The sequence below is a fragment of the Drepanopeziza brunnea genome, assembly GCF_022702325.1.
Source record: "Drepanopeziza brunnea f. sp. 'multigermtubi' strain 214-2 chromosome Unknown ctg12, whole genome shotgun sequence".
Classification (NCBI taxonomy): Eukaryota; Fungi; Ascomycota; class Leotiomycetes; order Helotiales; family Drepanopezizaceae; genus Drepanopeziza; species Drepanopeziza brunnea.
The window spans coordinates 641,704-653,683 of NW_027094075.1; the positions used below are offsets into that span (position 1 = coordinate 641,704).

General features: G+C 50.6%; 8 protein-coding genes across 10 annotated transcripts; 4 read left to right on the forward strand and 4 right to left on the reverse strand.

Annotated features, from left to right (window-relative positions):
- Window positions 1-609: 609 nt before the first annotated feature.
- On the forward strand, window positions 610-1,671 carry L3040_006968 (uncharacterized protein; the record flags this gene model as incomplete). Its single annotated transcript, XM_007296870.1, has 2 exons — window positions 610-775; window positions 848-1,671. 2 exons carry the CDS (start codon window positions 610-612, stop codon window positions 1,669-1,671), a joined length of 990 nt encoding a protein of 329 aa, XP_007296932.1.
- Window positions 1,672-1,976: 305 nt separating this feature from the next.
- L3040_006969 (uncharacterized protein) lies at window positions 1,977-3,838 on the reverse strand (the record flags this gene model as incomplete). The annotated part of the gene is made up of 11 exons (XM_066156106.1): window positions 1,977-2,119; window positions 2,174-2,296; window positions 2,358-2,496; window positions 2,543-2,620; window positions 2,673-2,846; window positions 2,898-3,015; window positions 3,063-3,141; window positions 3,324-3,339; window positions 3,487-3,534; window positions 3,590-3,680; window positions 3,804-3,838. The coding sequence occupies 11 exons, from the start codon at window positions 3,836-3,838 to the stop codon at window positions 1,977-1,979; spliced, it is 1,044 nt and encodes a 347-aa protein (XP_066010920.1).
- An 843-nt stretch (window positions 3,839-4,681) lies between these two features.
- Window positions 4,682-5,601, reverse strand: L3040_006970 (uncharacterized protein; the record flags this gene model as incomplete). The annotated part of the gene is made up of 4 exons (XM_066156107.1): window positions 4,682-4,721; window positions 4,772-5,236; window positions 5,295-5,394; window positions 5,580-5,601. 4 exons carry the CDS (start codon window positions 5,599-5,601, stop codon window positions 4,682-4,684), a joined length of 627 nt encoding a protein of 208 aa, XP_066010921.1.
- A 220-nt stretch (window positions 5,602-5,821) lies between these two features.
- On the forward strand, window positions 5,822-6,484 carry L3040_006971 (uncharacterized protein; the record flags this gene model as incomplete). 2 transcript variants are annotated; one of them, XM_007296873.2, is made up of 1 exon in its annotated part: window positions 5,822-6,484. In XM_007296873.2, the coding sequence occupies one exon, from the start codon at window positions 5,822-5,824 to the stop codon at window positions 6,482-6,484; it is 663 nt and encodes a 220-aa protein (XP_007296935.2). The 2 variants fall into 2 exon arrangements, with proteins under 2 accessions (XP_007296935.2, XP_066010922.1); XM_066156108.1 differs by having other exon boundaries at window positions 6,119-6,484.
- Window positions 6,485-7,276: 792 nt separating this feature from the next.
- Window positions 7,277-9,329, forward strand: L3040_006972 (uncharacterized protein; the record flags this gene model as incomplete). The annotated part of the gene is made up of 7 exons (XM_007296874.1): window positions 7,277-7,509; window positions 7,774-7,892; window positions 7,943-8,016; window positions 8,072-8,456; window positions 8,561-9,053; window positions 9,102-9,134; window positions 9,191-9,329. 7 exons carry the CDS (start codon window positions 7,277-7,279, stop codon window positions 9,327-9,329), a joined length of 1,476 nt encoding a protein of 491 aa, XP_007296936.1.
- A 158-nt stretch (window positions 9,330-9,487) lies between these two features.
- Window positions 9,488-9,993, reverse strand: L3040_006973 (uncharacterized protein; the record flags this gene model as incomplete). 2 transcript variants are annotated; one of them, XM_066156110.1, is made up of 5 exons in its annotated part: window positions 9,488-9,522; window positions 9,578-9,641; window positions 9,697-9,809; window positions 9,866-9,868; window positions 9,948-9,993. In XM_066156110.1, the coding sequence occupies 5 exons, from the start codon at window positions 9,991-9,993 to the stop codon at window positions 9,488-9,490; spliced, it is 261 nt and encodes an 86-aa protein (XP_066010923.1). The 2 variants fall into 2 exon arrangements, with proteins under 2 accessions (XP_066010923.1, XP_007296937.1); XM_007296875.1 differs by lacking the exon at window positions 9,866-9,868.
- Window positions 9,994-10,252: 259 nt separating this feature from the next.
- Window positions 10,253-10,731, forward strand: L3040_006974 (uncharacterized protein; the record flags this gene model as incomplete). The annotated part of the gene is made up of 4 exons (XM_007296876.1): window positions 10,253-10,315; window positions 10,370-10,385; window positions 10,515-10,577; window positions 10,628-10,731. 4 exons carry the CDS (start codon window positions 10,253-10,255, stop codon window positions 10,729-10,731), a joined length of 246 nt encoding a protein of 81 aa, XP_007296938.1.
- A 448-nt stretch (window positions 10,732-11,179) lies between these two features.
- Window positions 11,180-11,763, reverse strand: L3040_006975 (uncharacterized protein; the record flags this gene model as incomplete). The annotated part of the gene is made up of 3 exons (XM_007296877.1): window positions 11,180-11,320; window positions 11,387-11,585; window positions 11,642-11,763. The coding sequence occupies 3 exons, from the start codon at window positions 11,761-11,763 to the stop codon at window positions 11,180-11,182; spliced, it is 462 nt and encodes a 153-aa protein (XP_007296939.1).
- Window positions 11,764-11,980: the final 217 nt, after the last annotated feature.

Sequence of the window (11,980 nt, forward strand, 5' to 3'; positions counted from 1 at the left end):
ACATAGTTACGTTAGCAATTTCTATTGCAATGAAAGAGGCCAAAAAAGTTGACCGTATTGCTAAAATTGACCGTGTTGCTGAAGAGTACTAGGAAACCTGGCCTCTGACTTGTACTACTACCAGGGGTACGATTATCATTCAAATTGACTCAAAAGATAACGGACATCTAGACTTTTCACAGCATTCAGGCTGGCAGGGACTTACCTACTTCAAACAAAATCGAAATAGCATAGTTCAAGTGGATGTGATTTGACGGCAGCTGAGGTGCAGCCGTAAATGTTAAAAAAATAGTCCGAGAGGCTGTTCAAGTTTTTGGAAAGTTTATCTAGCAGCATATCAATTGACACGTGTAATAATAGCCGAATCCTAAAATAGAAATGAAATCGTTTTTCGCTTCCAGACTGCTCGAGGAAATACGGAGTAAATATAGCTGTGGCAGGACAGTGACCGCCTTCCCAAAACGGTCGGGTAGCCTCGCCAAAATATTCCCTCCTCAGTGCGGGCGACAACAATCGTAATCACACCGCGCACAACTCCAGGTGCAGCTGCAATACTGTCGTCGTTCCTCACTCCATCAGCCCAAATAACATAACACAAACTCCCTTTCAATGGCAGATACACCACCCATGCCCCCTTCCTCCTCACCCAGCGCACCCCCTTCCAGCGCTGCAGACCAAGCACGCATCCGCAAAGAGCGACGAGAAGCCAAGATCCGTGCAGGCGGCTCTGCACGACTGAACAAGATCACAGGGCTAGGAGGAGGCGTGCAGAGAGGTGATTCTCCTCTCCTCTCCTCTCCTCTCCCTACCTTAAAACGTCTGAATATAGTCTGACATCAAGGTTCAGAAGCACCGCCCCAACCCACAGCCTCTACCTCCAACCCCACCGACGACCCCGAGGAAGTCGACATATCAGAGCACTACTACGAGCCCGCGCCGCGCCGCCAACAGTATGATGCCTCATCTGCTTCTCCGTTCCCACAAGGTGGTATGGACGACACTGCACTTCGGCAAATGATGCTCGGTTTCGACCCCTCTTCTGGCGCGTCCCCAGGAGGTCCAGGCGGAACTGCCAATACGTACGCCGCGTTCCCAGGGATGGGTGGGATGGCGGGCACGGAAGGTCTGGATGGCGAGGACCCTATGATGAAGATGCTGCAGCAGATGATGGGCAGCATGGGCGGTGGCGACGGCGGGGCAGGCATGCCTTCATTCCCCGGCATGCCGCCTATACCCGGTCATTCGGATCAGGCTGCGACGGGGGGTCCGTATGCGTATCTATGGCGTATCTTACATGCTGTTTTCGCGCTCGGATTGGGCCTTTACGTTGTGTTTACGACGCCTTTCAACGGTACGAAGATTGCCAGGGAGAGGAGCGGGCTGGGCTATGCGACGAGCGATGAGATGCTGGTCAGCCCGAACAGCGTTCAGCACTTCTTCTGGATTTTTGCGACAGTGGAGGTATTGCTGCAGACGAGCCGGTTCTTTTTCGAGAAGGGCAAGATTCAGCATGGAGGGGTTATTGGGACGGTTATGGGATTATTGCCGGAGCCGTGGAAGGGGTACATTGCGCTAGTTCTGCGGTACTCGAGGATTTGGACGACGGTCAGTGGAGATGCCATGGCTTTGGTATTTGTTTTGGGAGCGGCCGCTTGGTTGAGAGGAAACTAGGTAGTTGTCTGTTCATGAACATGTTCCTGTAAGGCTACTGAGACTGCGAACAACAGAATGCATGAATACTTTACAAGGCAAGTACAAACTCTCTGAAAGTTTCCATTCACAACCATGCGTCAAATAGCCCCTATTCTGTTCGCTTCATTGTTCCAGCAGGAGTGCGACAACTGCAAAGTCCTCAATCTGCAAAATCTTACGTTGAATGCATCAAACTCTTTTCATGATTCACATTCCATACGTCATCAGACTAGTCAAATCCATCTTTTATTTTCGCTTCCTTGCTAGCATAAACACAGTTGTATCTATTCAAAGACAATAGCAGCCTTGATAGCGCTCTTGTTCTTCATAGCCTCCAAGCACTCGCCCCATTGCTCGAGCTTGTAAGTCTTGTTGACGATACCCTTGACCTTAACCTTGCCTGAGTCAAGGTAGTCGATAGCAGCGGCTTTAATCCCAATCAGCTACTGATCTTGCCCCAAGTCAAAGTAGAATCACTTACGGAACATATAGGTCTCGGAGAAAGAACCCAGGATGGTGATCTCGTCTCCGAAGATCTTGGATGGTGGCCAGGAGACACGGGCAGATGCCGAGTAAACACCATACACGACGAGCTTTCCCCCACCTGTTATATGAAATCTATTTAGCAAGCCACTTCAGTATATTCTTATCCAAGTAAAACTTACGGCGGACGTAGTTGATAGCATCTTCGAGAATCTTGGGAGATCCGGTAGCCTCGACGACAATGTCGAAGCCGTAAGGGTGGTCCTCTTTGAGCTTGGCAAACTGGACCTCAGGGTCCTTGCGAGAAAGTTCTATGTAGGACTAGTCTCGTTAGCAGATCTTTGGAAAGAATAAACAAGAAACATACATCACCGGCGTCAAGCTTCTTAGCAAGGTCCATCTTGAGACCTTCAGGGGCAGCAACCACTACGTGGCATCCACCGTTCTAGCACTAAGTTAGTTTGGATTTTGGATCCAATCTTGGGCTCTGAACTTGCCTGGCGAAGCATCTGAGCAAGAACCAGTCCAGTAGGGCCAGCTCCGAACATGAGAACAGATGAGCCGAGTTTTGGGGCAATCTTTTCGAGACCGTGAGCAGCGCAGGAAGCTGGCTCAAGGAGAGTTGCGTCGACATCGGACAAGTTATGGATCTTGAAGACCTTTCCTGCAGGCTTTCGAGCTATTAATGGGTGTTTGATTGTTTATCGCATTGCAGGACGTACGTATGCACAGTACTCGGCAAAGCCTCCGTCCATGGTCACACCGTGTGCCTCAAAGTGCTCGCATAGCAACAGCTGGCCACGTCTGCAGTAGAAGCATTCGTTGCACAACTCGGAGTTACTTCAAGCCTGTCAGTAGATGTAAAAGTGGGGGCGAGAAACACGTACTCGGCTACGACACGCTCGCCCACCGCAAAGCCCTTGACTTCTGGACCAACAGCGGCAACGACACCGACGGTCTCATGTCCTGGAGAACCCATCAGTGATCTGGCTTAGGCATAGCTGGCTTATAAGTTCGGTTCTATGTGTGCACCATTCTCCAGCCCACTTCGAACTGTTCTCCAGCAAGTTCACCTGCGTACCACGACAACCGTTCGTGCCGGCGAATTGTGAATGATAATGAATCGGACGTCGAATCAAGGTACGTACCGGGGATGAGTGGAAACTGTGGGTGGTGTTAGCCTTAATTCCCCGAGAAATTGGCCGGAAGAGACATCGAAGCACCCATCAAGGTGTGGTGATGCCGATTCAGGCCCAAGACAAAAGTGGAGTTGCATGAACACATATAAAGAGGGACGGACTGCCTGCCTACCTTTGCAATGAACTCTCCCTCGTGAATGTGCAAATCAGTGCCACAGACCTGGAGATTCCAATGTCAACTCCTCTCTTTCGACAGCGAAGTATGCGGGGCTTACACCACAGGCCTTGACCTTGATCAAGATGTCGTTGGGACGGAGCTTTGGGAGAGGGACGGTGACGATTCCGTACTCCTCAGGCTTGGAGTAGCTGTCAACGAGAGTCAGCAAGTCACGACGAAATAAATGGGTGAGGTGAGGTGAGCTCTGAATGCCTTGCTACACGGCGACAAATTGTTAAGCTTCCACAACGCGGGGGTGGGGGTGGTCCTACCGCAAAGCTTGCATGGTCTTGGGGAGATCTGCCATTTTGAAGTTGATGTCGATGTTGAAGTTGAAGTTGATGATGTTGTTGGGATGATTGATTGAGATGGTTGAGATGGTTGAGATTTCTGGTTGACCTGGGAGTGAGGTTGGAGAAGAGGAAGAAGTGCGAAGAAAGTTGCAATTGCAGTAAGTGATACTTAGCGGGACGAGGGGGAGGAAGAAGGAAGGAGGGGGAATGTCCCACCTCCTCTTTAAAGTGGGCACTTGCACCTGGATGTCACTGCCTCATTGGTACGTAGCGACTCCTCCGTACGGAACTGACTTTATGTACCGGCCCGTTGTCGATCCCCGTTCAAGTCCCCAGTCCTGTGATGTGCGCTGCGCTGGAGCATCCATATCCAAGCAAATTACTACCGGTACCTCTCCACCGTTGCCATTCGTGACATGCACAATTGCACAGCACAATTGTTCAAAATTCTTCTCAATGGCATCCGGCCAGGATGCCTTGGATACCATTTGTACAATTACTGTCTCACGCCTGGGAGATATAATGCTGGTGGAATTCAAGCAAGAGTCTCGATACGATGTGGCACGGGCTGAAGGGTCGTCGGATCCCAACACATTCCAACAGTGAAGCAACGTGACAACCGGGACAAGATCGTGACGAGGGACAAGTTGTATTTTCACGAGAAAGTGACCAGATAGCTTATGGAAAAGGCTCGTTATGCTACCTGACAGTTTCGAAGTGTCAACTTCCAACGACGACCTATTCGACCCCGGCGATTTCTGTCACTCGGCCAAACGCGCTACTGTCCAGCCCAACCATTCAAGAGTATGTGTGTTTTTCTCTGTCGGATGCACGAGCAAGCAGAACGGAAAAGGAATTTAAGAAGCGGGAGGAGCTCCACGTCCGAAGCCACCACGGCTGTTTACATATTAGCATAGCTTCACTGCGGAACCAGAGGTTGAACTTACAACTGAGGAGCGAACTCTCCAGATGGCGCACCCTCCTTGCCCTCACCACCAGCCTCGCGTCTGCGGTATCCACCCTCACGACCTCCGTCGCGGTCTCCGCCACGGCCGCCACGTCCACCGAAAGGTTTACGCTCACGCTCGCCTTCACCACCCATCATTCCGCGGGGAGGAGCGTGCGATCGTTGTTGCTTGATGTGGGTAGCTGGGACAATCTCAGCGGGCAGGTGAAGCCACTCGCGGAGGTAGTCAAGGCCCTCAGGGGTGAGGGTGTAGTAGTAGTATTGCCATGAGAATTGCGTCTTGACGTATCCGCGGGAAGTGAGGGATTGGCAAGCCTTGACGACGTAGAGGTTCTTGGTGTCTATGTCGTTGTGCTTGGGGAGGTTGTAGTCCTTCTTTGCGACGAGCACACCCTCACGGAACAAGTACTCGTGGATCTTCTTGCGGTCTGCCTTGGGGATAAGCCTGCCACAGGTTAGTGACCGAGTAAATTATCGCGCAGCAGCGTAGTAAATTCCCTTACATCTTGGCGGTTTGTTGGTGGTTGATGTCGAGTTGTTCGCGATATTGAAAAGTTCGTGAGAACCAGAATTTGTGGGAGGTATTAAGCGATAGCTTAGGCGCTACGCTATCTTCGGACTAGTGTATTTTCCAGCCTCAAAGAGGCTGACTTTTGTATCCTGATCACGCCCGAATTCAGTCTACGACCCCAACAACTAAACCACTTATCGCAACATGGCTCCCTCTACAATCAACGTTCTCTTGACCTCATTCCCAGGTCTCAACCTTCCAAAGACTCTCGCTCTACCTCTCCCTGCCGAAACATCCATCTCCGAGCTTCAATCGTGCATCGATGCACGCCTTCCAGCGTACGACTACCGCCTCATTCTCACCACGATATCGAATAAGCAACTACCTCTAGACTCTTCAATTCCGATTTCTGGACTGCTTTCTAGCCCGCAAGATGACTTCTTGTCCTTGCGCCTCTCCCTGCCATTATGCGGTGGCAAGGGTGGTTTCGGCTCCCAACTGCGTGCAGCAGGTGGTCGCATGTCCTCGAAGCGCAAGCGCAACCAAGGCGAAGACAACGGCTCCAGCAGGAATCTGGACGGCCGCAGACTGAGGTCAGTACACGAGGCGAAGGCTCTGGCTGAATACTTGGCCATCAAACCTGAGATGGCAAAGAAGGAGAAGGAGGCGAGAAGGGCGCGATGGGAGCAAATTGTGGAGCTTGCGGAACGCAGAGAGGAAGAGATGAAGTCCGGTAACAAGGGAAAGGTTGATGGAAAGTGGGTTGAGGATAAGGAGGAGGCGAATGAGAGGACGAGAGAGGCTGTCCTGGCTGCAATGAAGTCTGGGGACTACAAGGACAACCTGGTCGAAATATCAAAGGGCAGCTGCTCATCTGGAGATTCGACGAGTGATGACGAGGCTGTGACTGGGACGAGCTCCAAGGGTACGACACCCCCGTCAGAACCAGAGGTAAAGCCCGCAGCCCGGACTTTCTTTGGATTCGATGAGGATGATGAGTTTATGAGCAGTGATGAGGATGAGGATGAAGAGGATGGCGTCAAGGAGGAGCCAGAAGAAATGGACGGAGATGAGTCTGAAGAGGAAGAGGAGAAGGAGCCGACACCTCCCCCAGCACCGAAGAAGGGAAAGGCACCAGTCAAGGGTAAGGGAAGGGTAAAAGGTCGAGTTTCGAAGGCTTGAGTGAGTCTCTGTGTATCAGATTGGGCAAAGCGTGGCGTTTCTGGACGGTGTCTAGGTTATTGTGCTTTTTCCAAATAGGGCTGAGCGTGGATCTTCATTAACCATGATTTTCAATCTCATCCCCGTCGTACGATCAACGCTTTTGTGAATGCCTTCCGAAAACTTTGATTCTTACCACAAACAGGTTGGATCTAGAATTTCGGTTTGCAACTCGAGAAACCTCCAATACTTCATTCTCAGTGGCCAAACATAATTACCAGGAGTACTTGAAACCACGTCATTCAAGCTGCTTACTCCGCAGGCATGTTCACATACATTTTGATCTAACTATCGCATCACAATTGAGACATGGATATCGAGGCATCGGAGCTGCTTGGAATAGTCCGCTTTCTGCGTTAACTTCCATGCAATGCTTGCACGAAGCGGATATATAGGCTGATCTTCCCGCGAAATACATTCGTTGAACCCTGATATATTTCTGGAGGCAGTATTTGCCATAATGAATATTGTGATCTGACAGCCAGAAAGACGGTTCGAAAGTCAACATTGGCCTTGTGATGATCGCTTATTGAAGCGCAGCGACCCCCGCTTTGGGACTTGATATCTATGTCCACATCCCCATTTCTCTGGCGATTATCATATTCCAGTAATAGTCGGCTAGTTCCGCGGTATACCTGCGTGTAATCAAGGTGTCCAGTCCTCTACTCGTCGTCCTAAGGTACCTATCCTCCCACTCTGAGGTAGCCTCGCACCGAAATAATTATTACCATGCGTCATCCCACCCTTCTCATCATGGTCTTGCGCAGCCGGTCGCGAACCATCTTCACAGCTCCATCCTCGCAGAACTTGCGTATCGGGAACCACGTAATCTTTCAGAGATCATTTTCTATTTCTCGCTCTTCAAGATTCCCGGACACGAGAACGATGTCGGACGCCCAGTATCAGAGCGTGAAGATTAACAGGGAGAGGTTGTGGAGGGATCTCCACGAGACTTGTCAATGGGGGATGGGGGAGAGGTGGGGAGAGTAAGTTGTGAATTTCTGTATGTTGATCAGCGTTTGAAAAATGGTATCGAGTGATGTTCTTGGTTCTTAGTTTGGTTCGATGTGATCATCTCGATGATAGAGGAAAGGACTCTCGAGCAGTATTGGGGTCTTTTGATTAGCGAATCCTCTCGTTGTGAGATGAGTATCATACAAGTCATAGGCCGCCACCCTGAGAGACCTCGCATGCTGAGCATTTCTTGATGTTATTTGTAGTGAGTATCTACTAATTGGTCGGTCCACTAGGGGAGCAACCGATATTGGCATGAAGCGCCTGACGTTGACAGACTCGGATAAGAAGGTCCGGGACTGGTTCGTCAAGACAACAGAGTCTCTCGGATGCAAAGTTTCGATCGATGCTATGGGTAAGCTGGGAGCCAGAGCAAGCTCCAGAGCACAGCTTATTCCCTGCTAGGCAATATCTTCGCCGTACGCCCTGGAAAGAGAGACGGACCTCCAACCTACGCAGGATCACATCTCGATACTCAAGTCAGTATCAACACCTTGCAATCCCCAGATACTCAAATTGTTTACACGCATCTAGCCTACCGGCGGCCGCTACGATGGCATTCTCGGCGTCCATGCCGGCATAGAGGCTTTGAAAACCATGAACGACCACAACATCACAACCGAGTACCCCACCGGGGTCATAAACTGGACCAACGAGGAAGGCGCTCGCTTCCCCATCTCCATGATCGCCTCCGGCGTCTGGGCTGGAGCGTACACGCTCGAGAAAGCCTACGGCCTCGTTGAAGTTGGCGGTGGAACAGCTACGCAGAAGTCCGAGTTGGAGAGAATCGGGTACCTGGGAACGATGAGGGCGAGCTATGAGGCCAACCCGATCGGGGCGCATTTCGAGCTGCATATTGAGCAAGGGCCTATTCTGGAGAAGACGGGTGGGAAGATTGGGGCTGTGGAGGGCGTGCAGGGTGAGTGTTCTCTTACGGTTTCCTTTTCTTTTTGCTGAGACAGGGATGCTGGACAGCATCCTACCTTTGACCTGATGCTGGGTCAAGTGCTGATACGTACGTAGCCTACCGGTGGTTTACAATCACTGTAAAAGGTGCAGACTGCCACACCGGAACCACAGATTTCCAGAATCGCTCCGATGCTATGCTCACCGCAGCCAAGCTGATCCTCCACAGCCATAACAAGGCTACAGAGCTCGGCTGTCTAGCTTCAACTGGTATCCTGACTCTTAAGCCTGGATCCACAAACACAGTGCCTGGATGGGTTCAGTTCTCCCTTGATATCAGATCCAAGGAAGATGCTGTCTTGAAGAGACTTCAAGTAGCCCTAGAACTGGAGTTTACTAAGATTGCAGCTGGCGAAGACATAGGAGGCTTGAACGCGTTAGGAACGAAAGGTAGAGGTTGTACGGTTGATTGGCAGCTAGATGCAGATTCTCCGGCAACCAAGTTCCATGAAGATTGCATCAAGTGTGTGGAAGCAAGTGCGGCGGATATGCTTGGAACAAGTGCTGAGGGGAAAGTACTAAGAATGACTTCTGGCGCTGGCCATGACAGGTGCGTGAGGACTTACACTTGTGAACCCAGGCGACTTACTAGCTTTAGTGTTTACACTTCGAGACGAGCCCCAACCTCAATGTAAGTCAGATAAAAGAAAAGCCTCGATACTCAGATTCGATGCTTACTAGATCCAGGATATTCGTACCTTGTAGAGACGGTGTAAGCCATAACCCATCGGAGTACTGCAGTAAGAATGACTGTGGAAATGGAGCGGAGGTCCTGCTTGGAGCAATGCTGCGATATGACCAGCTGAGGGCGGAAAAAGGAGCGTAGATGAGCTACGTGGAGCATATCTCTCCCCGCAAAGTCACAAATCCAAAATAGCCCATTCTAATTCGCATTCGCCCTATTGAGTTGTATGGTACACAGTCCGGAGAAACTGCTCTTTTGTCCGCAACGCATTTGACCACCAGCTCCATTCCATAACTCCTCTACTGGTCGAGACGGACAGGGAAATTTCCGTTCGCTGTGAAAGTGGTCATAAGCCCATATCAACGCCAAATACTGGAATCGGTACTAACCACGTTGGTCGTCCCATCTCTCGCACCAAGAACTTGGGCACAATGATCGGTATGCCAGGAAGAACTGCAATATCCATCAGAACGGAACCGCATCCCCAAAATCACTTCTCTAGGCGTACCTGACGGCATGGGGCGAAATCCTCGCCCTTGGCTAGGATACACTTGTGGTAATCGACGTAGTTCTGCCAGCAGTGCTTGGTCTGGTTTTGGTTCGGGAAGCGGGCATCGAAGCCTAGATATCGGGAGTCAATTGCATTCCGTTCGAGCTATGAGAGGGAGCTTTCATACCAGCTGCGCAGGCGTTAGCAATCAGACCATTCCATTCCGATCCGATCCGGGGCGTCGAAAGATTGAGGGGCTCGCAACTTACCAGTGACGAACTTGAAGGGCTTGGTCTCGCGTTCAGAGTCGGACATCTTTGCGATTGAGGATACGGGTGCGGGAGTGGGTTGAGGGAGGTGGAATTGGTGGCGAGAGTTGGTCGATGATTGAGGTGAGGTCGGCTCCATCCATCGGCTCCATTTCGCGGGTCACTTCGGCTATGGCCGTTGCGAGAATTGGCGCTTGTGCTGGTCCAATCTCAGGCCACTCCAAAGCATCTATCTATTTCCTTTCACCACCAGAAACCTCACTCCCCTCCTGCTCTCTACTTCAAATTGGCAGCAATCCGTCATTATGCAGCCAACTGCGACTCTAAGAATGTTCCGGCCTAGCCGACGTATGATGGCGGCTCAACCAGTAAGTTGCGGCCTTCTCGCGCTTCGAATCAATCACTGACAAAATGGGTCTTAGAATGAGGAGCACCGCGGTTCGTCTTGCCCCCCTAATCGCATGATATACAGATAGATGGGCCGCAGATGGGAAGGGATATCCCATATCCAGTTGGCGTGTCAGCAAATCCGGGAAGGGTTCAGAGGCTGATCTATTGGCGTTGCAGCTCACACCATTTCCCAACGACTACGAGCCCTCAGAAAGATTCCCCCGGAGTTGATTCCCCTTGGTACATACACCCGATTAGAGAAGAATGGGCTCTATATTAATTTGGTCCAGGAATCGTCGTTGGCGTTGCTGTCGGATTTGCCGGCTACTCCTTGGCCCGAAAGCTCGTTGTCGACAAGACAATGCGTCTCGGTCGCCAGAACAGAAAGGATTAGATGGAGGTCTGGCGGCAGGATATTGAGGCGGCGCACTGCTGCAGAGTGTACGGAAAGCATATTTGGAGCTCAGCAATGGCTCAATTTGTATTAAGTAAACCAGGCCCTCGCCTGACATCAATACAGCGTCCTGATAAGGTCGACCACGACGAAGGAGTGTTCCTTGATAGTGATATTTTTCGTCTTGATTCTCCGGAACTTACCAGACACCCCACCCGTATTTTTCAAGCCTGTGTAGAGGTAACAAGCGTTGAGAAATTGCACATGTCTCTGGCTCTTGTAGATCCAGATTGTCCCAAATTATGTCGGACCTGACAGATGTAACTGTAATCCATTTACTATTATTGGTGACCGTAACTCCTGTGCACTTGGTCCACCCTAACGCCTCCCAAATACCGACGATCGCTTTTGAATTGCTCATATTCCTGCCTCAAATGCAAACAACCTCTCAAACTGGATTTGGCCCAGCTACATCCAATCCTTCTAAGCCCTGCATAGGATCATATGGAGCATCATCTGCGCCCGATTTTGCCCTATCCGCTGCAAGTTTATCTTCCTCACTGACGGCATTCTCTGCAAGCCAGCCCTCCTGAATAGAATGTCAGAACGTGATCGAGCCCAATACAAGGTCCAGGTAAAGTAACAAGATACTCACTTGTTCCCACAAAGCAGTCTTGCTTCCCAGCCCCTCGTTAACATTCTTTGGCGGCTTAGCAGCAGAGACTTTGATCGGCTTGCCAAACAGCTCTGCTCCTTCCATGTTGTCGATAGCATCTTTCGTATCCTCGGAGTCCTCGAATTCTACATATCCAAATCCTCTATGAAGCTCTGTAGAGTTTGGACCAGCAGGTTTCCTACAAAACGTGAGCTTGCGGTTCCATCTTAGATTGAGAATGAAGTAAGTACTCACGGGAGGGAGACATCTGCAATTTCTCCGAAGGGTAAAAACGCAGCATGAAGATTTGCCGCATTTACCATGGGAGCTAGACCACCCACATAGACTGTTGCTTTCCAACGTGCTTGATCTGACATTTTTTAAGAGGCTATGCGTTGGGGAAGTCTTATATAAAATAAAAGCCGAGGGCTTCCTATCCCCCGTTCCTAGTCCTCGACTGGGTGATCTTCGGGTCACGTGTAGATCCCAAGTTCGGACAGATCATCTTTGGAACGTTTGGAACATTGGGTGTCCCTGCAGAACGTAGATCTCACCACGGTTCTCATCTCTCATAGGAAGTCGCATTCATTTTTC